Here is a 27,603-nt window from a genome sequence, read left to right on the forward strand (position 1 = left end):
TACGTGGGCGCAGAGAGGGCCGGCTGTGCATCCGGCGTAGGCGGCACGGAGCGACCTGCCCCGCCCGTTGGGTCCCCAAGCTCCCCCCCCAGCCCGGCCTCGGCCACCTCGGTCCCCAACTAGGCGCCCGACTCTCGAGTCCCCGCCTCCGCCTCCTGCTCCACACCTTTCCCCCACCCCCAAGTCTCCTCCTCTCAGTCCCCGCAGCAGCCTCTCAGAGGCCCAGAGGCCTCGGCTCCCCCCCCACCCCCCGCCTCCGGTCCCAGCCCCCGGTTCTGCCCACGCCCTCCTCCCGCCAGCCCGGCAGCCAGCGCAGCGCCCGGCCTCGCTCCCCGTGCGTCCTGCGGGGGAGGAGGCGCGGAGAGGCGGCAAGCGCAGCCGGGGAGGTGGGGGCAGAGGCACACACAGAGGCGCGGAGGCTCGGAGAGAGGAGACGTGGAGGAAGGGACGGAGCCTGGACAGCGGTGGACCGGGGACGCGCGCGCCAGGCAAAGCGCAGCGCGCAGCAGGAACCGAGAGGGGAGGCACGGGTGATCTCTGGCCGTCCATGCACAGAGTGCCCTCTCCCACAGCGGAGCAGCCACCTGGCAGAGGGGATAACATCCACCGGACCCCGCAGCCCAGACTCAAGTTAGTGAGCAAAAGGAGGTGTCGGGGAGTGGAGATGGGTGGAGCTGGACTCGGGAATGGGGTCCGGAGGGTGGAGGTCGCAAAGAGGACGTGGGGAGGCTCTGTGGGGGTGGGAGGTGGAGACTGATAGAAGAGGGGTAAGTGTTCGAATTAGGAGGGGATCTTGGGAACAAAGACCCGATGAACCTCAATACGCTAGAGTATTGCCTCGTTTTCCATTCCAGACTTGCTCAGTGGGCATGACCTGGCACGTGAGCCCCCCTGAAAAGAACGTACCCAAGCGCCAGGGGAAAGCTCCAGACCTTGATCTGACAACAGTGCGAGGGGTGGGGGCGCTTAGATGGCTCAGTGTCACTAGAAGGTGGCACCATCCCTAGGTCCGGGTTCTTTTGGGTTAGAGGGCCGTCTTTGAGGCTTGAAGGGGGCGTGCTTCAGGCGCCTCTTCTCTTTAAATGACCACAGCGTAAGGAGGGGTAGTTTCTCCGTGGCCAGCCCCTTCCTCAAGAGGCCTTCAGCCGCTCCCTCACTCTCTTTCAGAAGACTAGGGTGGAAAATAAGGGAGACGAGAGTAGGCGGGAGCCCCAGGCGGTTTTCGCCCACAAACGCTGCCTCTGTAGGAGTGTGTGGGAAGAAGGGCCCCGGAGCAGAACAATCGAGGCTTCCCTCCCCCGTTGCCTGAGAAGAGAGGGACTTGCTGAATAGTGGGGAGGGCCACACGAATGGAGGGGGCAACTGGAGGGTACCAGGCAGCCTGGAAAGTTGGGACAAATACTCAGAGGGTGCGGTAATTTATAATCCCAGAAAACTGAGCAGGGGCGCCAAGGGTCCCCTGGGTTCACTGAGAAGCCAAGGAAGAGGCCACACCCCTCGCTCTCAGCTACCTGGGCAAGGAGTAGCCCCTAGTTTCCTAAGTTCACTTTAATGTGGGATGTTACAGGCAGTAATGTTCAGGCTGCTGAGTGTGGGGGGGAGGACTGTAATTTTGGGGAAAGTGGGTCTAGCCATTTCAAGGAAGTGCTAGTGGGTCTTCCTGTTCAGGATTGTGCTGCCCCAGACCAGAAAGATCAAAGCAAAAGAAGAGGCAAGGGTTTTCCCCATAGCTGGTTTTCTGTGCTTCTGGCTAGTCTGGGACTGCCGGCATGGGCACGGCTATGCCTCTGAGCAGTGCTCAGTTCTCAGAGTACTCGGCCTTGGGCACTGGGCAGAGAAGGCATTCAGAAGAAAGGAGGAGGAGGAGGCAGGAGAGAGAGGAGAATTGTTAGTGTGGGCTGGTACCCAGCGGGGCACTTGCACTCACTGCCTGTCCTGCCCTCCTTCCCAGGGCAGGCGCCCCGACCATGGCGCTGCCTCGAACGCTGGGCGAGCTGCAGCTGTACCGGGTCCTGCAGCGGGCCAACCTCCTCTCCTACTACGAGACCTTCATCCAGCAGGGAGGCGACGATGTGCAGCAGCTGTGTGAAGCCGGTGAGGAGGAGTTCCTGGAAATCATGGCACTTGTGGGCATGGCCACCAAACCACTCCATGTCCGACGTCTACAGAAGGCCCTGAGAGAGTGGGCCACCAACCCAGGGCTCTTCAGCCAGCCGGTGCCTGCGGTCCCTGTCTCCAGCATCCCACTTTTCAAGATCTCTGAGACAGCGGGGACTCGGAAAGGGAGCATGAGCAATGGGCACGGCAGCCCGGGAGAAAAGGCAGGCAGTGCCCGAAGTTTTAGCCCCAAGAGTCCCCTTGAGCTTGGAGAGAAGCTGTCACCACTTCCTGGAGGACCTGGGGCAGGGGATCCCCGGATCTGGCCGGGCCAGAGCACTCCAGAATCTGATGTTGGAGCAGGAGGAGAAGAGGAGGCTGGGTCACCCCCTTTCTCCCCACCTGCAGGGGGAGGAGTCCCTGAGGGGACTGGGGCTGTGGGGATGGCTGCCGGTGGGACTGGGGGTGGTCCAGACCGCCTGGAACCGGAGATGGTACGGATGGTGGTAGAGAGTGTGGAGAGGATCTTCCGGAGTTTCCCCAGGGGTGATGCCGGAGAGGTCACATCCCTGCTGAAGCTGAATAAGAAGCTGGCACGGAGTGTGGGCCACATCTTTGAGATGGATGACAGCGACAGCCAGAAGGAAGAAGAGATCCGGAAGTACAGCATCATCTACGGCCGCTTGGACTCCAAGCGGCGGGAGGGCAAGCAGCTCAGCTTGCACGAGGTGAGGGCCCAGGTCTGCTGGGTTGACTTCCAGGGTTCAGTCCATTGTCCTCTGGGGATTCGTGTTTCCTCAGACTCTGGATCACTGTCTCCTTGGCCCCCCAAGTTCCCCCAGCCCCAGCCGCTACTTTACCTCCATCAACTGAAGGGCAAGCTGAGGTAGCAGCCCACCTGTGCCGCTGCTGAAGCCCCTCAGATACAGATGAGGCCCTGGTCAGGACGCTGAGTCCCTGCCTCCCAGCTTCGGGGAGTGAAGGGGTAAAACAGTAGGAGACTCAGGATTCACACTGGCTGTCCTCTTGCCACAGCTGACCATCAACGAGGCCGCTGCCCAGTTCTGCATGAGGGACAACACACTTTTACTTCGAAGGGTAGAACTCTTCTCGCTGTCCCGCCAAGTAGCCCGAGAGAGCACCTATCTTTCCTCCTTGAAGGGATCCAGGTGAGACCCCCTTTCCCTGGGCCGCCTTTGGTTGGAATCCTGCCAGAGTTGGAAGTCTCCTCACTTGCAGCTCAGGCAGCTCTAGGCCTGCTTACCACCTCCCCGCGTGTCTTCCTCTTGCCAAGTCTGCTGTCAGAGGCCTGTTCTTCACTCCCCACCCCCCCACAATAATGATGGGAGATGTCTATCCAACCAGCCTCTTGGTGGAGTTTTCCTAGCCAGATTGTGTTCCCTGTGCATCCTGGGACCCTCCCTAACCCTGCCTTCCCTATTCTAGGCTTCACTCAGAAGAGTTAGGAGGCCCACCACTGAAGAAACTGAAGCAAGAGGTACGGTTTTGGGGTTAGTGGGGACAGGGCAGGCTAGCCTACCCTGACCACTGCCTTGCTCGGTCTTCACTTCCCAATTTTGGGCATCCACAGGTTGGAGAACAGAGTCATACCGACATCCAACAGCCTCCTCCAGGCCCTGAGTCCTATGCACCCCCATACCGCCCCAGCCTAGAGGAGGACAGCGCCAGCCTGTCTGGGGAGAGCCTAGATGGCCACTTGCAGGGTGAGTGTAGTACTTCTGCTTTGGGGGAGAGCGGGAGTGGGCAGGTGGGTTGCAGGAGTGAGCCAGGAGTCAGCTGCCTGGAGCAGGGCTGGGAGGTCTGGCTGGATGGGGGCAGAAGAGCCAATGGGAATGAAATGTCGGTTGAGGGTGGGTACCGTTGGCGGCAGCCCCCCGACCTGACCAGTGCCCATGCCCACAGCTGTGGGGTCGTGCCCAAGGCTGACGCCGCCCCCTGCTGACCTGCCCCTGGCATTGCCAGCGCATGGGCTGTGGAGCCGCCACATCCTGCAGCAGACACTGATGGATGAGGGGCTGCGGCTCGCCCGCCTCGTCTCCCATGATCGCGTGGGCCGCCTCAGCCCCTGTGTGCCTGCGAAGCCGCCTCTCGCAGGTGAGGCAGCCAGCAGTGCTGTCCCTAAACACCCCAGGCCCACACAAGGGTGCTTGTTTTCTAGGACCAGAGGGGAGGAAGAGGGATCCGACACGGCTTTCAGAGCAGTAGCTGGGGCTCCAGCTAGTCATACCTTGAGCAGGGGCAAGCTACTGCTGGGTTGTTTACTACGATGGGGAAGGTCTGGCTCAGGTGGGATCTGTGACGTGGGGGAGCAGGGAACAGAGCGAGGGGTGAAGGCCAACAGTAGAATCAGCAGTTAAAGGAAGCCAGGCTAGAACTGCCGAATGCACGGGTGTGGAGTCGCAGGGAGTTGTGGGGATAGGGTTCCCCAGCGTAGAAGCCCAGGAGCCCAGAGCTGGGCGCTTTGTGTGTGGATAGGAAAGGAGTAGGCCGGCAGAGGGCCGGGCAGCCGCTGGGCTGAGAGTGACGCAGCAGACAAAGCCACCAACCCTGGCTTGGTATTTTTAAACTCTGCGTGGGTGGGAGAGTGGGGGCGGGGACTGGAGGGGGGCTTTTCTTGAGGGAGAAGCTGGGAGTCTAGCTTCCTGTGTTTACCCTGATTTGGCTACCAAAACCTCGGGGTGGGGGGGGGCTCTTGGAGGGTAGGTGAGGCCTGGGAGGGGGCCAGAGATGAGTGGGGGTGACTGAGCTTGGGGAGGGGGAGGGGGAAGAGGTCAGAGCCAAGCCGCCCCCGCAGCTCCTGACAGAACCAGAAATTCCAGCAAGAGCAGAGGCGGGCGAGACAGAGAAAGAGAGACACACAGAGACAGAGAACTACACACAACCGAAAACCAAAATAGGAGGGGTAGCTGCATACACTTGGGCATGGAACCCCCGTGCACACACAGTGGGCAGGAGGCTGTAATCGAGTAACAGGAGCGATCTGCGTGTTTTCCTGTGCCGGCCTCACTCAGAACAGCCCTTCGGCTCAGCCTCCATGCCTTCTCTCCTGACCCACACCTTCTTCCTTCAGAATTCGAGGAAGGCTTGCTGGACCGATGCCCGGGCCCAGGACCTCATCCCGCTCTGGTGGAGGGTCGTAGGAGCAGTGTGAAGGTGGAGACCGAGGCCGGCCGGCAGTGAGAGTGGGGACGCCTCCGGCCACCATCCAGACTTCTGGCTCACTCAGACCCCCGAGTTCTCTGTCCTCGGACTCTAGTCACCACCCTAGAAGGATCCTTCTGCTGCCCTCCTGCCACCCATCTGCCCCGTGGGCACAGGACTATGGGGCTTCAAGCAATAACAAGCAGGGGCCTGGCCAGAGGACACTAGGAGGGTGCACGGTGCGCCCTGCCCTCACGCGGCTCAGGGGCATGGACTTTGCCTCCAGCCTGCTGGGGCTCTCCCTCCCCTCACCACACACACCCATCCTCTAAGAGGCGGCCACCCATGGTATGAACAGGCTGGGATCAGCTTGGGTGTGGGGAGAACGAACTTCCTGGGGAGGTCTAGCGTCTGGAAATGGCACCGTTTGCCCCGAGACTGGGGTCTCCTGGAAAACTGGGTCTCCCCACCCCCATTTTTGTGCTTCTAGTTTGTTTCTTTTAATTTAACAAGTGCTGCGGTTTGCCCACCCATCCTCATCACCCCCACCCCCTCCCGGCAGTTCATTGTACTGTGTATGAGGGTTCCCCCGGGTTCCCTCCACCAGCCCCTTAGAGGCGGGGTTAGACCCCGGGTCTCCTCAGGCCAGCAGGAGGACTGCAGCACCTGTCAAACTCTTAGAGTGTCTTTCTTTTCAGATCGTGTACAGTAGATTATTTATTTTGTTATTTTGGAATAAAATTTATTTTATGGCTTAGGATCCATGACCCCCCTCCCTCTAGGGAGGGAAAAGGGAACCGCATGAGGTGTGAGTGGAGAGAAGCCAGCGGTGGATGGAAAAGTACAAGAGAAATAGCAGTCGGGGCCACCAGCGCCCAGGATGCCTCACAGCGAGGCCTGTATCCCTGTTCAGTCCTTGGGCTCTAGGAAACACAGGAAGCATGGAGTCGCCAAAGGCTATAGCTATATGCATGTCACAGCGACGTAGTTACGCTCAAAATTATTAGGTTACTCTGAGCCTTTCAAATATATGTTGTCACACAGGCAAAAGCAGAGATACATGTCCTGTATAGTGAGCGTGTGACATCTGTAGGTTAACATTTCTCGGGTAAACATTGGCACAGCTACACACATAGACGCCTAGCTTTTGTGAGGCTCTCAACTGCCACAGCCGTTTTGGCAAGAATTTGGAGCTTTGAAGGAACTTTTAATCTGGGCAAAATCCTTACCAGTAACGATATGCCTACACCCCCTTTTCCCCCCACCCAGGGTCTCCTGACCTCTGCTCCAATGCCCTAAGTCTACGCCCTCTATCCGAGGCTGTGTGTCTTGCTTTTATGCATGTGTTCCAGGTCCTGGCTTAACACAGGAGCCCCTGGCGCCCTGACCTGCTCTTGCCTAGTCCCTCCTGCTGAGCGTGTTCTGGTCCCTGTGTGTGTAGGCGTGTGTGTGTGTGGTGTGATGCAGGCATGAAGGTGCCTGTTAAGACATCAGAGCCTGAACATCCCTGTGCCCCCGAGCTGGAAAAGGGGGCCCTGCTGTGGTTGGAAGCACGGAGTGCTGTGGTTCCACACGCTGCCATGCATCCTCCCAGCCAGTTCTTTCCTCCTGACCAAGGAGCAGCTGGAGATGGGAGGCACCTGTGTGAGCAGGTGCCCAGAGCAGGTCCATAGAACAGAAGAGGCTCTGTGTCTGGGCTTCTCCAGCTGGGATCACCAACTGGGGTTGGTCCGTAGGTCCAGGTGGGACATAGAGATCCCAGGTTGCCCATAAGGAGATGGTTGCAGTAGGGGCTGGGCCCCCAAGGATCCTCCTCCTGCCTCCCCTTGGCCCTCCAGGAGCAGCTTGGTGAGGTCCTGTTCCGTGGGTGGCAGTAAGGGAGGGAACATGTCTTCGTGGATAGTTCTGTTTCCTAGGCCCACTTCACCGACCCTGCAAGGAGGAGGGGAGGTAGTGGAGCCGGCTAGGCAGGCACTCTCCCAGCCTCACCCCCCCCGCTCCCCCCCCTACTCACCAGGTGGCCTGGGGGAAACCTCCCACAGGCTGAGTTAGGCAGCTGTCCTCTGCCATGGCCACATCTGGGCAGAGCAAGGGTTCAGGGCTGGACACAGCATGCTCCTGGGACTGACACTGCAACAGGCCCCTGCCAGGGGTCAGAAGAGAACATTAGGAGGCGGTGGTAAGGAAAGAATGGAGAAGGTGGGGTCAGGAGGATTTTGTCACTTACTGGGGGTGAGGCTGGTCAAAGGGTAGGCTCATCTGGCTCATGTTGGGAGGCATTTGCAGGTGAGGAGGTCTGGAAGCAGGAAGGAGAAAATAGGAAAGAAATCAGGCAGAGGGAGAATATTGCAACGTCCAGACAGGTAAGTCAGGAAAGCTGCTGGGCTTATCCTGACTTGGCATTTCACTGACTAGCATTCCCTCAGCAAGCCCTTTCTGCGAGATTTTTCCCCTGAAAAAATGGTGTGTGTGTCCAATTGCCAATGTTTCTTTCTTTCTCTTATTTCTTGTTTGGCTTTTTGCGACAGGGTTTCTCTGTGTTGTCCTAGCTGTCCTGGAACTCACTTCTATAGAAATAGCTGGCTTTGAATTCAGAGATCTGCCTGCCTCTGCCTCCTGAGGGCTGGGATTAAAGGTTGTGTGCCACCACCGCCCAGCCCAATGCGTTCTTGAGACTGAACAGTGGTTATGTTTCCCAGGCCCACTCCACATCAGTTCCCAGAAGACAGAAAAGCCCTTGACTCAGAGCTGATTAAGCAACTTAATGCTACTTGGGGAAGAAAAAAAGTCTAGGCCATTTCAGGGATCGTGAAGATTAACAGATAAAAATCATGACATCCGCCGGGATGCATCTCAGTGGTAGAGCACACACTCGGCATATGTTCAATCCTCAGCCCTAAACTCGACCCCCAGCATCATAGCTATCAAGCAAACACACAGCAAGTAAGTTTCCGTCACTTCACAGGCAAGAGAGAACATGCTAACAGTGTTTGCTGTAAGCGCCCAGCTCAGCCCTACACATTATGGGATCATCTCAGTAAGTGCTTGCCCTTGAGCAGCAGGGAATGCCATTATTATCATCATTGCCGGAGGCTGAGCAATCTATACACAGTTCACAGCGCTGGAACTCAAAGCCCAGCGATCTGAACACAGGGAGGATGGGCGTCAGCCTGTGCTGCTGGTCCCACGTAAACCCTGCTACCCACTGCTTGCCATCAGATGCTGCCCCACCTCATCCCCCACGGGCTCTGACTTACTCCTGGAAGGCTGGAAGTACACTGATTGACTCTTCTAGGGGGAGGTTTTGAAATGAGTGGATGGAATGAGACGTCGGAGGGTACCTGAGGAAAGAAAGCAGACCCTGATGCAAGCCCTTCCCCTGATAACCCTGTTGGCGCGCACCGGCCCCTCCTTGTCTCTCAGCCCCCTTACCCCATATCTGAGCTGAGTTGCATGGAGGTATCAGAGGCCATTCCAAGATCATAAGACGGCACCATGGTGGGCATGTGAGGCTCTGGAGTAGGGAGAGGCTGGTCCCTGAGAGAGAGAAGGAAGCACATGTGACATTGCTTCCTGCAGAGAAGCTCCAGTCCCCATCTCCACCCGCTAACCACACCATGGCGCTAACCTTTCCACAGTCATCTTGATGGCAGTCGAGACGTAACCCCTCCCGTCCTTCCCCATCTGTTCAGCTGCGGTGGGAAGGAAAAACTGTGGTGTGTCACACTATCGAGGAGGTGGGAAGGAGGACGGTTGATGGGCGGGTGGAGGGGAGGCAAGGGAAGAAGGGTGTGGCTGAGACAGGGAGAGATGGGCGACAGGAGGCATCAGAACTGCCCGCTCACGCTTATAGTGGCTCCGGAAGGCCTCATCCTTGGGTTTCTTGGGGTAGAGGTTTTTTAGCTGAGCAAGATCCCGGATCCGGTCCCCCAGTGAGCGAATGGACAGGTCTTTAGCAGAAAATGGCTGGATGTTCTCTATCTGTGGGGAGCCTACAAGAGGAATGAGACCCTGAGTCTCCCCTGTCCAAACTTCTCTTCCCCAAGCCCCACACAAGACCCACTGTCAACCACCGTGTGAGAGAAGGTCTAGCCTGGAAGGTCTGGAGTGAAGGAGGCACACTCATCTCCATTGCCATGGGAGTTGAAGGTTAGACCATAGGAGGGCAAGAAGTCAAGCCTAAAGAGGAACTTCCTGAAGATCAGGTGGACATCAAGGATTGCCAGGACACTTCCTTCCCCAGAAACCCAAGAGAACACAGCATGGAGTCAGGGCTGGCTGTGGAGACTCACCATCCTGACCCCGGATAACATGGGCAATGGTGATGCCACCAATCTCAGAGTCGCTAAAGCGGAGGAGGAAAGTTCCGTCTGGCTCGTTGAGGAGAAGGCTTGTGACGTACTGTTTGCTGATGAAGCCGATGATCAGCCTGGGCAGAGTGAAGGAGGGGACATGGATGCGGAGGTGGACACTGGGTGCGGCGAGGGAGACACAGGTACAGGTGCGTGGCCACCTGGGGCCCGGGACTCACCGGTCTGACCAATAGCTCCGGAGACAGCGTTTAGTGAGATCTAGGACACCATCAAACCACTGCCAGAAAGTGAAGCCGCGGCCCAACAGGATCTCCTGAAGGGTGGAGAAGAGCAGAGGTGAGTAGGGGTGGGGGCTGAGCTGGAGCTAGCACAGAGTTGAGAGTCAATGGTTGAGAGCTAACGTGGACCTAAGGCCCATCAACGGCAGCCACTGACCACACTGGACATTCCTTCAGGCTTTTCCATATACTGATTTATTTGGATATGACAGTAATTCTGGACATAACACAGTCATCTTTACAACTGAATGGATGCTGAGGAAGGTCAGAGTGGAGATTTTTTTCTTGTTGTGTGCTTTTTTTTTTTTTTTTTGAGACAGGGTTTCTCTGTGTAGCCCTGGCTGTCCTAAAACTCACGTAGACCAGGCTGGCCTTGAACTCAGAAATCCTCCTGCCTCTGCCTCCTGAGTGCTGGGATAAAAGGCGTGCACCACCAACGCCCAGTCAGAGTGGAGATTTTAGTCAAGCAGGCTAGCATGGGAGTCCCTCATAACCACTGTGCTAACCTCTGTCCTCAAGGGGGCCTGGTAAAGGTCCATTTCAGCGGAAGACTGTCTACAACTGTCCCATGTCCTGTTCCCGTCAGTAATGTATTCTCTGATCACATGAGCTCCCCCCCTCCATCTTTCGTCTGTTTAAAAGAAAAAGGACCTAAAGTGGGAGCCAGGGGAAGGTACGCACCAGGAGAGGTGACTTAGCATTGTTTAGGTTTCTGTGCACCACGACCACCAAGGACAGAGGTACATGATCTCCTTTGTCCTTGAAAGTGATTCAGTCCTGAGCCATCTCATTTTGGAGACAGAAAAATACAGTATCTAATATGAAAAGTCAGAAATCCAGGGCTCCTGTTGGCCATGGCAACTCATGCTGGTAAATTTCTGGACCTAGAATGGAGGCTAAGGCTGGAGGCGTTTGAGGTCAAGGCCAGCCGGGGCTACACAGTGAGTTTGAGATTGGCCTGAGCCACACAGCAAAAGAAAAAGGAAATCTGGGTGTCCACCTTAGTCTCGTCACCTGCTGTGAGACCTGGAACAAACTACAGGGCTCACTAAGCGCAGACTTGTCGTCTGCACAGGCTTGTCATCTGCGAAAGACACACAAGCAACACTTACCACCCGAAAGGGATGTGGGACAGACGGATTAAGGTGTTAGTATACATAAAGTGTGAAGCTGTACCTAGTGTGTAGTAAGCGGCCAGCAAATGGCAACAGCCTCACCCAGAGTTTGCAACAAACCACTTTTCTAATGGGTCAAAGTCACTTTTCCAATCAGAACTCTGTTTGCACATAATCAAACCGAATCATTCGAATCACAGCTAAGAAAGAAGGAAGGAAGGGAAGGAGGAAGGAAGGAAGGAAGGAAGGAAGGAAGGAAGGAAGGAAGGAAGGATAGGCCCCCAGACCAAAACTAAGGGATGCTAGAAAATGCCACAGAATGGAAAAGTTTTCTCTCTGGGGCACGCCATGATGGAGGCACTGTGAAGAACCTAAAACTCTGTCCTGATCCCTGGACAGAGGCTAGAGAGGTCTTCAGTGCCCCAAAGGCAAAGAGCTTGGTAGGAAATGGAAGAGCAGGCAAATGACCTTGTTGAACTGTGACCAAGATACACAACGGTGCTGGAAGGCCTCCATGCTAAGGCTGTTGTCATTGAAGATCTTCTGGGCCAGGAAGAGGAAGTGTTCTGGTAGCAGTCCCCGGCTGGTCCCCACCTCAGCCATGAACTTGAGGTTCAGGGTTTCGCACATTTTCTCCCAGGGCACTCTCTCAGCTACCACAAAAGGCACACGGTCCTGTGTGGAAGGGAGAGAGCATGGCCAGTCTTCTTCCAGCGGCCTTCATTCATTGTTCCCAGTTCCCTGAGCTGCCTCTTACAGCATCACTGTCCGAGCTGGCTCACATACAGTGATTTCTCAGTAGCTCTTGGTGGTGCCATGGCCCAGACAGCTGTTAGGACCGTCATGGAAAGAGGTCAGAAACACAAAAGCAGACCCAGTGGGAAGACATAAGTTACGCATTTGAACATGCTTGCTGCCGCCAGGAGGTGGTGGCGCACACTTGTAAACCAGCACTCAGGAGGCAGAGGCAGGTGGATCTCTGTGAGTTTGAGACCAGCCTGGTCTACAGAGCGAGTTCCAGGACAGTCAGGACTGTTATATACAGAGACCTTGTTTCAGAAAACAAAACAAAAAGAATCCACTGTGTCCCTATCTCCCACTCTGGGTCTTTTCTTACCACCTCGGAGAAAGCATTGTCCCACAGGATAGTGGCTTTGGCATTGTTGTCTTGGTTACCATGGACGATAACCACCAATGGCAGAGACAGGGCCTACGGGGTAAGGAGAGAATTTTATCCTTAGTGGGGTCAGAAGTGTCCTTGAAGAGCAGAGTGTTACTCTAGTGCACTGGGGTGTTGTTCGTTCACGTGACATAGTCAAAGGCTGGTGGTGTATCCCTGGACACTTTCTGAAACTCAGTGTACAGAAGCAGTTGCAAGTCAACGCGACAAAGCCAGACTTTCAGGGCTCAGAAGCCAATCCCAATGCCTAGAAGCTGTGTGAGCCAGGCAAACTACGGAATCTACGACCCAATGTCATCATCTGTAACCTGAGGCTAGTGATAGAGCCTGTCTTACACTGTTTGTTGATGTAAGTTTTCTTGCCTGATAGGGTCCCACCACCCCTGAGCCCCAAATAAACAAACAAGGCTTATATATTATTAAACTATTGGCTGATGACTAGGGCTTCTTACTGGCTAGCTCTGTCTTAATTATTAACCCATTTCTATTAATCTGTGCATTTCCACGTGGTCTTAGCTTACTGGAGAAGGCCTGGTGCATCCTCTCTTCCCTGGACTCACATGGTAAATATGGCGACTCTGTCTGCCTACGTTTCCCAGAATTCTCCTCATCTCCTAGCCCTGCCTATACTTCCTGCCTGGCCAATCAGCCAGTGTTTTATTTATTAACCAATAAGAGAAACATATAAGCCGGGTGGTGGTGGCGCACGCCTTTAATCCCAGCACTCGGGAGGCAGAGGCAGGCGGATCTCCGTGAGTTCGAGGCTGGGCTGGACCAACAGCCTCAAAAACAATACAGAGAAACCCTGTCTCGTAAAAACCAAAAAAAAAAAGAGAGAGAGAAACATGTAATATATACAGAAGGACACCCCCATCAACTGTTATCCAGAAATATGTCAATGTAGGTTTTTGTTGTTGTTGTTAACACAAGCTAGCGTAGTCTGAGAAGAGGGAACCACAGTTGAGAAAATGCCTCTATAAGGCTGGACTGTAGGCAAGGCTGTGGAGCATTTTCCTAATCAGTGACTGATGTCAGAGGGCCTAACTTATTGTGAGTGGAGCCACCCGTGGGAAAGTGGTCTTGGTGTATAGAAGCAGGTTTAGCAAGCCCACGGGGAGCAAGCCAGTAAGCAGCATTCTCCCAAGGCCTCTGCTTCAGTTCCTGCGTCCAGGTTCCTGCCCTGCCTCAGTTCCTGCCTGACTTCCCACACTGATAGACATGAGCTGGGAAAAGTGAGATGGAATAAACCTTTTCCTCCCCAAGTTGCTTTTGGCCATGATCTTTATCATAGCAACCGTAACCTAACCAAGACAAACCACCAGGCTGTGTGTGCTTGCATATCACTGGGGACAGTGCCCTGTGCTATAATTAGTTCTTGGCATAAGTGAATGTGCAAGAGCACCGGTAAGAGTTAGGTGGGTGTGGTGGTGGCGTAGGCCTTCAATGCCTAGCACTGAGGAGGCTGAGGCAGGACCTGAGTTAAAGCCAGCCTGGGCTACAGAAGAAAAGGAGATGGAGAGACAGACAGACAGATAGACAGAGAGACAGAGTGAGACAGAGAGACAGAGGGAAGAGAGAGACAGAGAAACAGAGAAATGGAGAGAGAGACAGAGGGAAGAGACAGAGAGAGGGGGAGGAGAGAGAGAGAGAGAGAGAGAGAGAGAGAGAGAGAGAGAGAGAGAGAGAGAGAGAGAGAGAGAGAGAGAGATGAAATAAAATGAGAAAAAGCGTTTTTGGGTCAGTAAGATGCCCAGTGAGTACAAGTGTTTGCAGACAAGCCTGGTAACCCATTAGATCTCCAGAATCCCAAGACACCCAGAAGCCACATAAAAGTAGAAAGGCTGTTCTCTGATTCTCTGATCTCCTCCTGTGCACTGTGACACAGACATACTACCCCCACACCCACACACAATAATGATGAACATAAGATTTAAAGGAAAAGAGTTTAAAGCCAACGTGGACTACATCATGAGACCCTGCCTCCAAAAAAAGTGAACAAAGTAAAACAAAATAACAAAGCAAAACAAAACCAAACAAAAAAACCTCGGTTGCTGCACAAGCTATTCCCTGGATGTGTCCTCCGGGTGTTGTTCCTCTCGGCTCTGTCTGGCCCCAGTGTGTTATCTCAGAAACATGGGCTATGAGGCAGTTATGAGGAGGACGCGGGTCCCAGTGTGTGAGGAGGAGGACGCGGGTCCCAGTGTGTGAGGAGGACTCGGGTCCCAGTGTGTGAGGAGGACTCGGGTCCCAGTGTGTGAGGAGGACTCGGGTCCCAGTGTGTGAGGAGGACGCGGGTCCCAGTGTGTGAGGAGGACGCGGGTCCCAGTGTGTGAGGAGGAGGACGCGGGTCCCAGTGTGTGAGGAGGACGCGGGTTCCAGTGTGTGAGGAGGACGCGGGTCCCAGTGTGTGAGGAGGACGCGGGTCCCAGTGTGTGAGGAGGACTCGGGTCCCAGTGTGTGAGGAGGACGCGGGTCCCAGTGTGTGAGGAGGACTCGGGTCCCAGTGTGTGAGGAGGACGCGGGTTCCAGTGTGTGAGGAGGACTCGGGTCCCAGTGTGTGAGGAGGACGCGGGTTCCAGTGTGTGAGGAGGACTCGGGTCCCAGTGTGTGAGGAGGACTCAGGTCCCAGTGTGTGAGGAGGAGGACGCGGGTTCCAGTGTGTGAGGAGGACGCGGGTTCCAGTGTGTGAGGAGGACTCGGGTCCCAGTGTGTGAGGAGGACGCGGGTTCCAGTGTGTGAGGAGGAGGACTCGGGTCCCAGTGTGTGAGGAGGACGCGGGTTCCAGTGTGTGAGGAGGACGCGGGTCCCAGTGTGTGAGGAGGACTCGGGTCCCAGTGTGTGAGGAGGACTCAGATCCCAGTGTGTGAGGAGGAGGACGCGGGTTCCAGTGTGTGAGGAGGACGCGGGTCCCAGTGTGTGAGGAGGACTCGGGTCCCAGTGTGTGAGGAGGACTCAGATCCCAGTGTGTGAGGAGGAGGACGCGGGTTCCAGTGTGTGAGGAGGACGCGGGTCCCAGTGTGTGAGGAGGACTCAGATCCCAGTGTGTGAGGAGGAGGACGCGGGTTCCAGTGTGTGAGGAGGACGCGGGTTCCAGTGTGTGAGGAGGACGCGGGTCCCAGTGTGTGAGGAAGACTCGGGTCCCAGTGTGTGAGGAGGACGCGGGTTCCAGTGTGTGAGGAGGAGGACGCGGGTCCCAGTGTGTGAGGAGGACTCAGATCCCAGTGTGTGAGGAGGACGCGGGTTCCAGTGTGTGAGGAGGACGCGGGTCCCAGTGTGTGAGGAGGACGCGGGTCCCAGTGTGTGAGGAGGACGCGGGTTCCAGTGTGTGAGGAGGACTCAGATCCCAGTGTGTGAGGAGGACGCGGGTCCCAGTGTGTGAGGAGGACACGGGTTCCAGTGTGTGAGGAGGACTCAGATCCCAGTGTGTGAGGAGGACGCGGGTCCCAGTGTGTGAGGAGGACGCGGGTCCCAGTGTGCAGCAGGCTGGGGTCAGGGTCACCACTCACCTGAAGGTGAATGAGGTGCTTGTTGGGCCCCAACATGAAGCTGGTGGAGAAGAGCACTGCGCACTTCTCCTCGGTGACAGACTCTGTGCCCTTCCGCTCACAGCGCTTGATTTTCTTCAGGAGCTGCCAGGGTGAGGAGACGGAGAACAGGGGAGGGTGAGAGGCAACGGTGCTGAGGGCGTTTCCTCTCTGGGCCCTCAACACCCTTTCCAAGGAGAGTCACACACAGTCTGCGGATACCCTCCTGAACCCTAGGCCTCTCACCAGGTTCTTGAACAGGGCAGAGCAGCAGTTCCCAGGAATGCTGTTCTCCAGAGGCACGGTGTTGTTCATGATCTCCCCAGTGCTCTCCCTGTGGGGGCGAGGCAAGGATGGGGTGGGAGTCAGAGTGTGAAGAGTCTCACCTGTGGTGAGGAGCTTGGGTCCACAGGGAACGGTGCTGACCACTGCTGTCACTGGCCCTGGCTCTCCATGTCCCTCCCTCTCTCCCTCCTCTCTCTCTCTCTCTCTCTCTCTCTCTCTCTCTCTCTCTCTCTCTCTCTCTCTCTCTCTCTCTCTCCCTTTCTCTCTCTCTCCCCCCCAAACATTTCCCTTCTCCATTAGCCACCACAGTTGTCTGTGCTCTGTCTCTCTCTCTCTCTCTCTCTCTTCTCTCTCTCTCTCTCTCTCTCTCTCTCTCTCTCTCTCTCTCTCTCTCTCTCTCTCTGTGAGTAGAGTGTGTGTCTACCACTGAGCCCAGTACCTTGACATGCTAACCCCCCATCCACCGCTGACTTGTTTGTTTTTTAGCTTTTATTAATACTGCTGTTGTGTACATACACATGGAGCAAGGGTGCATTCCTACTGAAGTCAGAGGGTGACTTTTAGGAGTTGGTTCTCTCCTCCCACTTTTACATAGGTCTAGGAATCAAATTAGCATCCTTGGACTCACGCAGGAAGCCCCGCTGTGCCATCTTGCTGGCCTCCCTCTTCTTGGGTTTTTAAGAGAGGAGACTCCATCTTGTCCAAATCCTGATGACTTCCCTTGAAGAGACTCCCCCACCCCCTTCCTCTGCCTTAACTAGTGCGTTCAGAGTCTCGGCACTCTAATCCATGAAGCCAGCCACCCAGTTCCTCTCCATCACCCCGCCACGCCCCCTCCAAGCCGGGGGCCAGCCTCCACTTACACTCCAGTCCCGGGCCCTTGTGGCAGGCTTAGCTCTCTAGCCTGTTTCTCTGTCACCATGTCGGCCCTGACCAGCGGGGGCTTGGCTGAGGTCCCCAGGAACTGCAGACCCAGCAGGAACCGAACTCCAGCCTGGAACTTAGTTTGTGTCTTCAGAACCTGAGGGGGCTGCTTCTCTACCAGGAAAGAGCTAGAGGAGAGAGGAGTGTTAGGGCCTGGGTCCCCTCCAGGCAGCCCCTTCACTCCCTGGGGTCTGCTTACAGCCAAGCAGGGGCCCGTGGTGAATACCTGGTCACAAGGGCTCGCAGGACTTCATCCAGGCGGCTGATCAGCGATGCCCTGGTCTTGGGCTCGAGCTCCCCGCTGGCTGCCCCCACCTCCTGTTGTAGCTGGGAGTAGATTTCCACCAGGCTTTCACACCTGGGGCCAGGGTGGGTGTCAGGGAGCACAGAATTCAAGCTGTTTTCTTCAGCCCAAACCCAGGAGAACACAGGATATTTATTGTGTAAGCAGGCACGGGGTGGGTAGTGGGCGTGGCTGCAAGGCACCTGGACTGAAGGGGGTTCCTAGGCCTAGACTCCCTGTGGAGAGCCCAGTGGCCTCTTCCTTCAGTTCCCGTGCCTGAGGGAAAACTAGAAAGTGCAGTCACCCCACAGACCAAATAGAAAATGGATTCTCAAGCCAGGTGGGGTGACTAAACATCTATAATTCCAGTACTTGGGAGACTGAGGCAGGAGGGTTGCAGTGAGTTCAAGGGTAGCCTGGGTTATATTGTGAGTTCCAGGACATCTTATAGTATAAGATGCTGTCTTAAAAACAAACACACACAAACCGGATGGTGACAGCCAATGCCTTAACCCCCAGTGTTCAAGAGGCAGAGGCAGGTGGATCTCTGTGAGTTCCAGGCCAGCCTGGTCTACAGAGCGAGTTCCAGGACAGCCTCCAAAACAATACAGAGAAACCCTGTCTCGAAAAACCAAACCAAACAAAACAAAAAAACAGAAACATACAAACATACAAGCCAGCCTCCTTATTCCTCTGGACACGGACCTGAGGATAGAAATGGTGACTGACTCTCTGTGTCTCCTCAACTGAGCTACTTGGGAAAAATCCTCGTGGACAGCTGTGCCCAGCCTGCAGGCACTGGGCTTCTGTGAGTCCTGGCCTTCTCCAGAGCCCCTCTCCCTCACACGCGTGTACCATGACCAGAGAGGACAGTACCCACCCGCCCCAGCACTCTCCCCTCCCAGCATCCCCGCCCCCCTTACCTTTTCTGCAGCCCCGAGAGGCTCTCCTCAAAGGGGGTGCCATTCCCTGCCAGTTGCTGCTGCCGCTTCCAAATCTGGATCCTTTTCAGCACCAGGGCCTGGGTGACCTCCAGGTCTCCCACAGTCCCCTGCAGCATCGCGGCCAGGTCCTAGCAGCAGGAAGGAGCCTGAGCCATGGGCACAGTTACTTTCTCCCCTGGCCTCCCACGCCTGAGCCTGTCAACTCCATCTGTCCGACTCCCCGCCCTTTACCTACCTCGCTTGGACCAGTGCCGTTGGCAGGACTTTCCATCAAGCTGTGCAGAGACACTGAGGGCAAGGGCAGAAATCGGGGTGTACAGAGAATGGAGATTCACTTGAGGCAGAGGTCCAAGAAAAGGTCACTTCTAAACCCTCCCAGACCCCTCTGCTGTCCAGGCCTTGGGCCCCACCTTGTCCAGCCTTGGTGCCTTGCTGCAGACTTTCTCGGAGAAGGCGGGTCTCCCGCACTCGGTGCTGAAGCCTCCCAAGGGCTGTGGTGAACTTGAGCTCTTCCTGCTTCTGGTGGAAGGGCACTGGCAGGTGACGGAACTGCACGGGAAGGAACAGACGCCAAGAGGTAAGTCACCACCCATTCCTCTGCACCCGCCCCTGGCCTTCCTCGAGTCTCCTCAGAATAAGGCCATTCTCCTGGCAGCACTAGCTTCTTAGCCTCGTTCTGCCTGAAGCCCCCTACACTTGGTTTGGGGTTCACTTGAGCCCCAGGAACTTCCTTTAGTTACCCTGGCCTAGACCACTGAGTCTTTTCTGAGTTTATATTCTTCCTAAGTTTTCATGGTTCAGGCTAGGATCCACCAGTCCAGGAACCCAGGGTGGAAAGGGGGTAATTTTACTCACTAACGCTCCTAGTGACCCACTAAACACATTTTTGCTTCCTGTTCCCGCAACATTAAGTTCCGTTGGCCTAGGAGTCTTGGTTCCAGCCAGGGGAGCACTCCAGCCAGGAGACACAACAAACATTCCATTGGACCCAAAGCCCAGACATCCCCCCTGGCCTCTTTGGGCTTCTGATGTCCCTAAACCAACAGACTAAGAGAGGAATAGCAGTGTTAGGAGGAGGAAAGATCTAGATTACCATGGGGAAATTGGATTGCCTCTCCACAATGGAGGTAAGAAGCATTATGACTGGAGTGTAGGAGATCTGTTAGGACGTCTCTTGACACTACCATACCCTGTCATTAAAGTTCATGAGAAGCTACAACAGTCTAATCCACGCAGGATGACAAAGGACACAGACCCCCCAGGAATGAAGGTGTGGGTCTCTCCTGCAGGAAAAGAGCCAGGACCTGCTGAGGTGCTTGCAGAGGGTGGAGGAAATTCAGAATGGGTGGTAGATGGTAGTTATAAATACCAGCTAAGGGGCTGGAGAGATGGCTCAGCAGTTAAGAGCACTGACTGTTCTTCCAGAAGACCTGGGTTCAATTCCCAGCCCCCACATGGCAGCTCACAACTCTCTGTAACTCCAGTTCCAGGGGATCCCACACCTTCACACAGGCATACATGTAGACAAAACACCAATACACATAAAATAAAAATAAATAAACAAGACTTCGCAGTAGTGGCACATTCCTTTAATCCCAGCACTTGGAAGGTAGAGGCTGGGGGAGCTCTGTGAGTTTGAGGCCAGCCTGGTCTACAGAACAAGTACCAGGACAGCCAGAGAGTAAGAATGAGAGAGAGAGAGAGAGAGAGAGAGAGAGAGAGAGAGAGAGAGAGAGAGAGAGAGAGAGAGAGAGAGAGAGAGAGAGAAAGAGAGAGAGAGAGAGAGGATATCAGTGCTTATAATATTTAAGTTTGAGACACTAAAAGAATGTCCCTCAAGGGACAGTCCACCTATTTTATAATGTGCTTGTGGTTGTACATGGAACAGTTACATCATGTTAGGTATAATGATGACACGGGTATTGTTTTCATTTGGAAATTAAGCATGACATAAAGAGAGATGATTGTGTGTCGATTTTATAGGGGGTGGACTTACAATGGCTAGTCTTGGTTGTCAATTTGACTATACCTGGAATTAGCTAAAACCTAAGTGGCTAGATATACCTGTGAAGGATTTTTTTTCTTTTTCTTTTTTTCTTTTTTCTTTTCTTTTTTCTTTTTTCTTTTTTGGCTTTTCAAGATGGGTTCTGTGTAGCTCTGGTGGTGTTGGAACTCGCTCTCTAGACCAGGCTGGCCTTGAACTCACAGAGCTCTGCCTGCCTCTGCCTCCCGAGTGCTGGGATTAGGGAAGACCCCCCTTTGGTCTGGGCCACAGCTTCTGCTGGCAGCCTACATAAAGGACATGGAAGGAGGACGCTTGCCCTGTTCGCCCGCTTGCTCTTGCTCTCCCTAGCTAGTCCCTTCCTTCACCGCCACTGCAGCCTCCTTCTTCAAGCTTCTGGCATACCCTGGCGTTCAGGAGACCAGCTGAGACAGGCAGCTTCATGGACTGAACAGCTAGTAGATTCCTGGACCTCCCACTGGTACACAGCTATTGTTGGACTAATTGGACCACAACCCATAAGCCATATATATGTATATGTATATGTATATGCATGCATGCATAGACACACAAACCTATGTGTGTGTATATATATATATGTATATAAATAAATAAATTCATTCTATAAGTTCTGTTCCTCCAGAGGACCCTTGGCTAATACAAGTGGGAAGTGGGGGTATCACAATACCTCTTCTATAACAGCTTTTTTCTCCCCTTGAAGTATTTGTCTGATGGTGGCCACCAGCTTTAGGGGGTCCCTCTGATAGATGCTCTATAAAAGTGAAAGTGACCAGCAATTAGTCTCACTCTACCCGTGACCCCTCCCACCTCCAATTCCTCACCCCCATTCATAGAGATGATGGCAGAGAGCATAACTGTAGGCTCTCAAGTCTCATACATTTGCATGCTTTAAAAACCGATTTGTGCTGGGCGTTGGTGGCGCACGCCTTTAACCCCAGCACTTGGGAGGCAGAGGCAGGCGGATCTCTGTGAGTTCGAGGCCAGCCTGGTCTACAGAGCTAGTTCTAGGACAGTCTCCAAAACAATACAGAGAAACCCTGTCTCGAAAAAGCAAAAACAAAAACAAACAAACAAAACAAACAAACAAAAAAACCCCCACCAATTTGTGGGCTGGAGAGATGGCTCAGAGGTTAAGAGCACTAGCTAGTCTTCCAGAGGTCCTGAGTTCAATTCCCAGCAACCACATGGTGGCTCACAACCATCTGTAATGAGATCTCATACCCTCTTCTGGCCTGCATGCCAGAACACTGTATGCATAATATAAATAAATCATTAAAAATGATTTGCATGCCAGCTAGCACCTAACCACAGGAATACCATTGGCTTTCAACATCTACCATCCAACCAATTTCCTTCCGAATCCAGTGCTCACTCCAGCTCTACCTTGACCCCACCCCCCTTCCCCTCTTGCCCCACCTCCAAGGTGCTGATGTGTTGCAAAATGGTGCTTCCTTTCCCCTGCTCTCCGGCTGAGGTCTGAAGACGCTGGATAGTGGCTGAGAGTAGGGCACTAGCCATGTTGTAGCAGAAGGCATCTGAACCAACCAGGAACTCCCTGTGGGGACATCGCGGTAAGGCCGCCTCAGGCTAGGGCTTCCTCAGTGCTTCTGAGCCTCCACCCTGTAGTGGAGAACTCAGGGGTTCTTTTTCTCCCCCCTTCCTCTCTGGGCGGTGCTCTGCCACTGCAGCCATGCCTCCTGCTCCCCACCCTGCCAGCCACGAAGAGAAACTGCTCCTGTCCCAGCCCTGGTGCCCCACCAAGTCTAGACTATTACTTACAAACTCAATCGGGCATTCTGCCAGCAGGAAGGGCTCTAAAGAGAGGGAAGACAGGGGGCGGTGGCGGGACTCACCAGGGCTGACTCTCCAGCCAGTCAGCCAAGAGATGCCGAAGGTGCTGGGGAAAGTCAACGTAGAGCCGTTGCAGTTTTTCCGGGGGCATCTTGGAAATCAGACCCCACAGAGACATGATCTGGGGTGTGCAGGGTGCCTGGGAAAGGAGAGCAAGGCCGTTCAAAGAGGCTCCCAAGAAACTCAGCTTAGTTTCTGGGGCAGCCACAGCTCTTTCATACAGACGGTCCTGCCAAGAACTTCCTTCAGTCCTGCTGGGCCTAGAACATTGCATCTTTCCATAGCTCAGATTTCTTCTAGTTCCTCATGGTAAAGTCCCAGAGGGTTGACTTAGGATGTGAGGTGTCACAGTCCTTCTTCCACAACAACCTTCCCCCCCCCCCTTAATTGGTTATTCCCATTGTCAGGGTACCTTGGCCACGCCTGAAACAGGGCAATACCTTCAATGGTAGACACGGGCAAACTGAAGAAGTACAGCCAGAAGGGTGGGGTGACATGACACGAAGATGCAAGACAGAAGGAAAAGAGGACAGAAGATTTCCACTGTAGTTCAGGACCTGCTCTGGCTCTGGGGTAAAAAGACTGTACTCTAAGGACCTTGATCTTCTATGAAATACGAGGGTTAAATGAACAGAGCACTTTCTGACATTTTGGTTTAAGATAGCTGGCTCTATGGAACACTTTGCTCTTAAGCTCCTGAGCTCAGAGAATCCTTTCATCTCAGCCTCTCGTGTACTGGGACTGCAGATACATGCCTTTGCTCCTTCTGAACATTTGAAAACACTAGACAATTTTAATTTCAGGGGTGCTGTGAGCAAACTCAGGGTCTTGTATATGCTAGGCAAGTGCTCTGAGTCTATCAGAGGACCTCCCTATGTAGGTTAGGCTGGCCTCAAACTCGGAGAATCGGTATGCCTCTGGCTCCTGGGTGCTGGGATTACAGGTGTGCACCATAAGATCCTCTGGTCTCCACTTCCCAAGTGCTGGGACTACTGACATGGACCACAACATTTGACTCCAATTTTACTTTTTAATCCATGTGACACTAGTGTCCGGAAAGGACACTCCAAGACATCATTTGGATACTTGAGACCATGGATAGAGCCTGAAACAGCATGTAGCAGTTACTCTTGTATCTATTATATTTTCTCCCATATATATGCAAAGTTTAATACATAAATCGGACACATAAAGAAATTAGCAACAATAGAATAGATTATACAACATACTGTAATAAAAGTTGTTTAAAGTTCATTAATCCCTTTTCTGATATTTTCCATTTCACGTTCTCAGAGGTGACTTACTGTAGGTACCTAAAGCCATGGAGAGCAAAGCCACAGGTAGGGAGGGTGCAAAGCACCGTTGGAGCAAGTGTGGAGCAGGGACTCCACTGGGCCTGCCTCCTCTCTCCCTGCTCTCCCTACAGGTGTCCCTGGAAGACGTTTAAATCTTACAAGATCCTTGGAGACAATTCCACACCCTGGAAAGTGCCTGCCTAGCATCTGTAAAAGTCTAAGTTCCATGCCCAACACTGCCAAAATCACCAGGCTCGATGATGAAGATGATGGCAGAAAGGTAATGTCTGCTATTTATTATGCACTATTTCATAGATATACTCAACACATTTTAGCTCATTGGAACCTCACAACCGTGTGTGTGTGTGTGTGTGTGTGTGTGTGTGTGTGTGTGTGTTAAGGAAGAAGCCCAGGGCCTTATACATGCTACATAAGTGCTCTATCCCTGGGCCACATCCCTGTCCACTCACAACAATTATGTATGTATGTATGCCTCTGGAATTATATATAAATAGTTGTGAGTTGCCATGTAGGTGTGGGAACCAAGCCCAGGTCCTTTGGGAGAGCAGTCAATGCTCTCAACCACCGAGCCATCTTTCCAGTCCTATTTTATAAAGTATGAAATTATCCCTCTTCCTAGATGAAGAAACTAAGGCTCAGGAGGTTATTTAACTCGGCCAAGGCCACGGGGCAAGGAGCTGGTAATTGGCCACTGTATCTCTATGAGAATTAGTCACTACACTGTACTGTTAGGATTCCTTCCAGCTCAGAAACCCAATCGCCTCAAGAAAACAGAGGGTAGGAAGAATGGGAAGGGGAACAGGAAGAGGGAAACCAGAGAAACAGCAGGATTGGCCATGGAGACAAGAGCCTGGAAGAGTGAGACAACAAGAGAACCTACCCCCCAAAAACAACAGAGGAAGAGAAGAAAGGAGGGAGAGGAGGAGGTAGAAGCAGGAAGAGAGAGCTATCTCCCTGCCTTCCCAGGGGCCTCAGAGTGGGCTGGGTGGATCAATGGTTTCCCGGGGGCTCTCAGTTCACACTTCTCATAGTGTCCTCTCAGAGAGGAAGAGGAGGAGGAAGATGGATGGAAACTCCCTGGGTGTCCCCGAGTCCTCCTGCTTCTTGAGCCTTTCAACTCCCCAAGGGCTCCCTGGTGGAAGGAAAAGAGGCCCCTTCTCAGGACACTGCTACCCCTAACCATCCTGTTTCTCCCCGACCTGTTTCTCCTAGCGCCCCACCACTCTGACTTCCTTTGGTCTAAATCTGCCAGCCCCTTTGGGTGGGGCATCCTAAGGAGTCACATTCGGCTTGTTTTCAAATTCAAGGGAGAACCCTATTCTGTCTTCTCCCAGTTTCTGGCGGGCTCAGATCCCAGACCTTTGGCCCTTACCGTCCGGGGGACTGGGGCCCTCCAAGCCACAAGCAGCTCCCATTTCCCCTAAATCCCCTTGCAGATTGACTGAAGTCTCCTCCTCCTCCCTTCCCAGAACCCATGAAGCCCCTATTTCTCCCCTTGCGCACCCGGTAACGGTGCTGGCCAGGTCTACAGGTTTGCGTTCAGTTCCCTAGGGAGGGACGCAGGGAAGGCGGAGCCACACTGCAAGAGGCGGGGCCAGCGCTGCCTTCCAGACTCCAACCTCACCGCGGTAGGGGAAGCCCGACAGCCCAGGAGGTTCTTCAAAAGCTTGGTGGCCCGAGTTCTACCCTGCGCCCTTTCCCCCTGAGCTCCGAGTCCGTTGATCGTGGGACCCCAGGATCAGAAGTCAAGGGCTTCTCTGAGTTGCCCAATGTGTGCATATGGCGGTGGCGGTGGGGGCGGGAAAGGGTGCGAGGAGGTGGAGCCAGGTCAGCACCAGGAGGGTTAACCCCCGGCCGGCGGGCCGCCCTCCCTCCCACGGGGAAATCTCAGCCTTTTCTGCAGCCGAGCGAGCCGTGCGAGCGAGGGGGAAATTCCCCCTCCTCCGGGGCACCATGAGGTCTACCTCTGGGTCTCGTTCACCCTCCAGCCACACCCTGAACGGGAACCTTTTAGGCGGGCATCAGCTAGGGGTGGAACAGGCTGGGGCGAGGGGGCCTGGAGCATCAACTTCTAGGGAGGGGCAGCCACGTCTACCCCACCCAGAGGACCCCCTCTTTCCTCGCTGCTCCGCGACTTTTCCATGTCCCGGGAGGTGCAGGGCCGAGGGTCGGGGGGGGAAAGTGAAGTGACGCTTCTGGGAGGGGACTGTGGAGGCCTGTATCCACCCGAGTCCTTCCAAAGTTGGAAACTGCCAAAACCCAGTGCCACCAGCCACTAACACCAGCAGAAACCATTTCCAGGGGACCAACCGCCCCGCCCAGGGGAGGATCCGAGAGGCCCCGAAAATCCACCCCCCACATTTACCCAAAGGCCCCCCACCTTGCTTGCCCGCAGACATCCCCTCACCTTGGCAGCCCCTCTGCTATCTTCTCCCTCTCTCAGCGGGCACTGCCAGGCCCCATGGGTCTGTGGCTCTGTCCAGCGGGTTCTGGGCTGGCCCTAAAAACTCAATGTGTACACGCACACATCACAAACGCACACACTCATGCGCGCGCGCGCGCGCACACACACACACACACACACACACACACACAAACACGCACTCGGCTCCAGGCCTTCCTCTTCACTGTAAACCCTGGCTGCCCCGGCCTGCTGTTTCCGGCTTCTCTGTCTGCCCAGGTCCCTCCCTGGAGCTCTGACGACACAGAGAAGAGAAAGTGGACTGGAGGAGGAAGAGGAAGAAAGTGGGGTGAACATGTATGCCTGCTGTGCCTGGTGAGGAAGCACGATGGGGCGAGCAGGGCTGGAACTCCACTGAGTCACTGGAAGGAGGTTGACCTTCGCCTCCTCTAGCCCCCTAACAATGACCCATTTTTTCCTCTGTAAAGTCACCTACTATCTGAGAAAGGCATGCTACCCTCAACCGTCTAGCTACCGCGAAAACTTTCCCCGGGTCGGAGGTCGGGGCCCCGTGGGACTGTGCGCTGGGACATCTGACCCCACTGAGCTGTGCGCTCCCTCCAGTGGAGGACCCTGCGAAGTCGCCCGGAGCCTGCGGCCCCAAGAGCTAGGCTCACCTCCTTGCCAGGCGGGAACGCCTTAGAGGTCCCGTGACGCTGTAAGGAGGAAGTGGGGGAGGGGAGCCCTTCGCTGAGAATTCTGGAAGACTCCCGGCGCTGGAAGGGAGAGGGATCTGCACCGGGTACCAAGCCTCAGACTCTAGTGATAGCCACTGAGGGCTGCCAGGAGATTCCTAGGGGGCCAAGCTTGAATGTGCATATGCAAAGTGCCTGTTTGTTTCTAGGGGTAAACATGGAGACACACCCCAATACAAACATGTATAATTTCCCTAGCCACAAGACTGCATGCACAGGCACACAGGCACACGTTCACACATGTAGCAGCAGACTCACACATATGTCAGCACTCAGCCACTTAAGTGTTACACACACACACACACACACGTTCATACATGTAGTGGCAGGCTGGCACACATGTCAGCACTCAGAGTCACTTAAGAGTGTCACGCACACATTCTAACATGTAGCAGAAGGCTCGCACACTGACATGCACTCAGAGCCACTTAGAGTCACACACACACACACACACACACACACACCACGTGAGCGCGCTTGCTTCTAAGTCACCATAAAGAATTTAGAGAATTGTTCTGTAGTTTTCGCTGGGGGAGGATAGTAAGGGACCCAAACCTGATAGCCAAGGGGTGTGTGGAAGGATGGTGTTGGGTGGCTGTGTGTGTCAACTTAGAATTTTTGGCTCTCCCCTTTTTCAGGGCCTGGCTGAAGAGCCAAAGGCAGTCTTATGCTGCCCCCTGGTGCCTGCACTGATTTTCTCCTGCCCTCCCTGGGCGCTGTACATAGATGGGCATACATAGACGGGCCAGTCAGCAGGCGGTAGGAACAAACTGCACATGTGGTATAGGTGTGGACTCTGAGCTGGGTTCTTTGTGTTCAAGGTGCTAACTTAAGAACCGACTGGTTCTTTATCTGTAAAATGGGGCACACAGGGCAAGTTAGCCCATGCAGGGTGAGAATAGAGCATGAACACTGGCTTAGAGCAATGCTGGGGCGCAGTAAACAGCAGGCACCTTGGCTGTTGTTGCTTCATTATTTGGTGGGGTATTTGTTGTCGGTGTTGTTGTTAAGACAAGGGCTTGTTAGTCCAGGCTGGCCTTGAGATTGCACATAGCTAAGTGCAAACTTTTTTTTTTTTTTTTTTTTTTTTTTGGTTTTTCGAGACAGGGTTTCTCTGTATTGTTTTGGAGGCTGTCCTGGAACTCACTCTGC

The 27,603-nt window shown here is 54.3% G+C and overlaps 2 protein-coding genes across 3 annotated transcripts; one reads left to right on the forward strand and one right to left on the reverse strand.

The window, feature by feature from the left end:
• The first annotated feature begins 263 nt into the window (after window positions 1–263).
• On the forward strand, window positions 264–6,019 carry Nab2 (NGFI-A binding protein 2). Of its 2 annotated transcripts, XM_005079745.4 has the most exons (7): window positions 265–630; window positions 1,952–2,825; window positions 3,133–3,266; window positions 3,544–3,595; window positions 3,689–3,821; window positions 4,021–4,212; window positions 5,189–6,019. In XM_005079745.4, exons 1-7 carry the CDS (start codon window positions 548–550, stop codon window positions 5,296–5,298), a joined length of 1,578 nt encoding a protein of 525 aa, XP_005079802.1. In that variant the 5' UTR covers window positions 265–547; the 3' UTR covers window positions 5,299–6,019. The 2 variants fall into 2 exon arrangements, with proteins under 2 accessions (XP_005079803.1, XP_005079802.1); XM_005079746.4 differs by lacking the exon at window positions 4,021–4,212 and having other exon boundaries at window positions 264–630.
• Window positions 5,959–25,991, reverse strand: Stat6 (signal transducer and activator of transcription 6). The gene is made up of 22 exons (XM_040754730.1): window positions 25,703–25,991; window positions 21,982–22,118; window positions 21,545–21,683; window positions 20,796–20,879; window positions 18,516–18,654; window positions 18,341–18,393; window positions 18,085–18,233; window positions 17,105–17,236; window positions 16,818–17,006; window positions 15,916–16,003; window positions 15,652–15,774; window positions 12,083–12,175; window positions 11,434–11,640; window positions 9,791–9,885; window positions 9,552–9,688; window positions 9,105–9,251; window positions 8,888–8,951; window positions 8,692–8,796; window positions 8,517–8,600; window positions 7,487–7,555; window positions 7,274–7,402; window positions 5,959–7,191 (listed from the first exon to the last, which is right to left on the reverse strand). The coding sequence occupies exons 2-22, from the start codon at window positions 22,095–22,097 to the stop codon at window positions 6,972–6,974; spliced, it is 2,562 nt and encodes an 853-aa protein (XP_040610664.1). The 5' UTR covers window positions 22,098–22,118; window positions 25,703–25,991; the 3' UTR covers window positions 5,959–6,971.
• Window positions 25,992–27,603: the final 1,612 nt, after the last annotated feature.

The sequence above is a fragment of the Mesocricetus auratus genome, unplaced genomic scaffold (genome assembly GCF_017639785.1).
Source record: "Mesocricetus auratus isolate SY011 unplaced genomic scaffold, BCM_Maur_2.0 Super-Scaffold_100011, whole genome shotgun sequence".
NCBI lineage: Eukaryota > Metazoa > Chordata > Mammalia > Rodentia > Cricetidae > Mesocricetus > Mesocricetus auratus.

Excerpts from the sequence above, each read along its gene's own strand:
- Nab2 (XM_005079745.4), top strand. The coding sequence starts at position 548 with ATGCACAGAGTGCCCTCTCCCACAGCGGAGCAGCCACCTGGCAGAGGG. Across the intron at positions 631-1,951 it reads ACCCCGCAGCCCAGACTCAA|GGCAGGCGCCCCGACCATGG; the intron begins GTTAGTGAGCAA and ends CCTCCTTCCCAG. Across the intron at positions 3,822-4,020 it reads CCTAGATGGCCACTTGCAGG|CTGTGGGGTCGTGCCCAAGG; the intron begins GTGAGTGTAGTA and ends CCATGCCCACAG.
- Stat6 (XM_040754730.1), bottom strand. The coding sequence starts at position 22,097 with ATGTCTCTGTGGGGTCTGATTTCCAAGATGCCCCCGGAAAAACTGCAA. Across the intron at positions 17,007-17,104 it reads CTGCGAGCCCTTGTGACCAG|CTCTTTCCTGGTAGAGAAGC; the intron begins GTATTCACCACG and ends TCTCTCCTCTAG. Across the intron at positions 8,952-9,104 it reads CTTCCGGAGCCACTATAAGC|CTGAACAGATGGGGAAGGAC; the intron begins GTGAGCGGGCAG and ends TTCCCACCGCAG.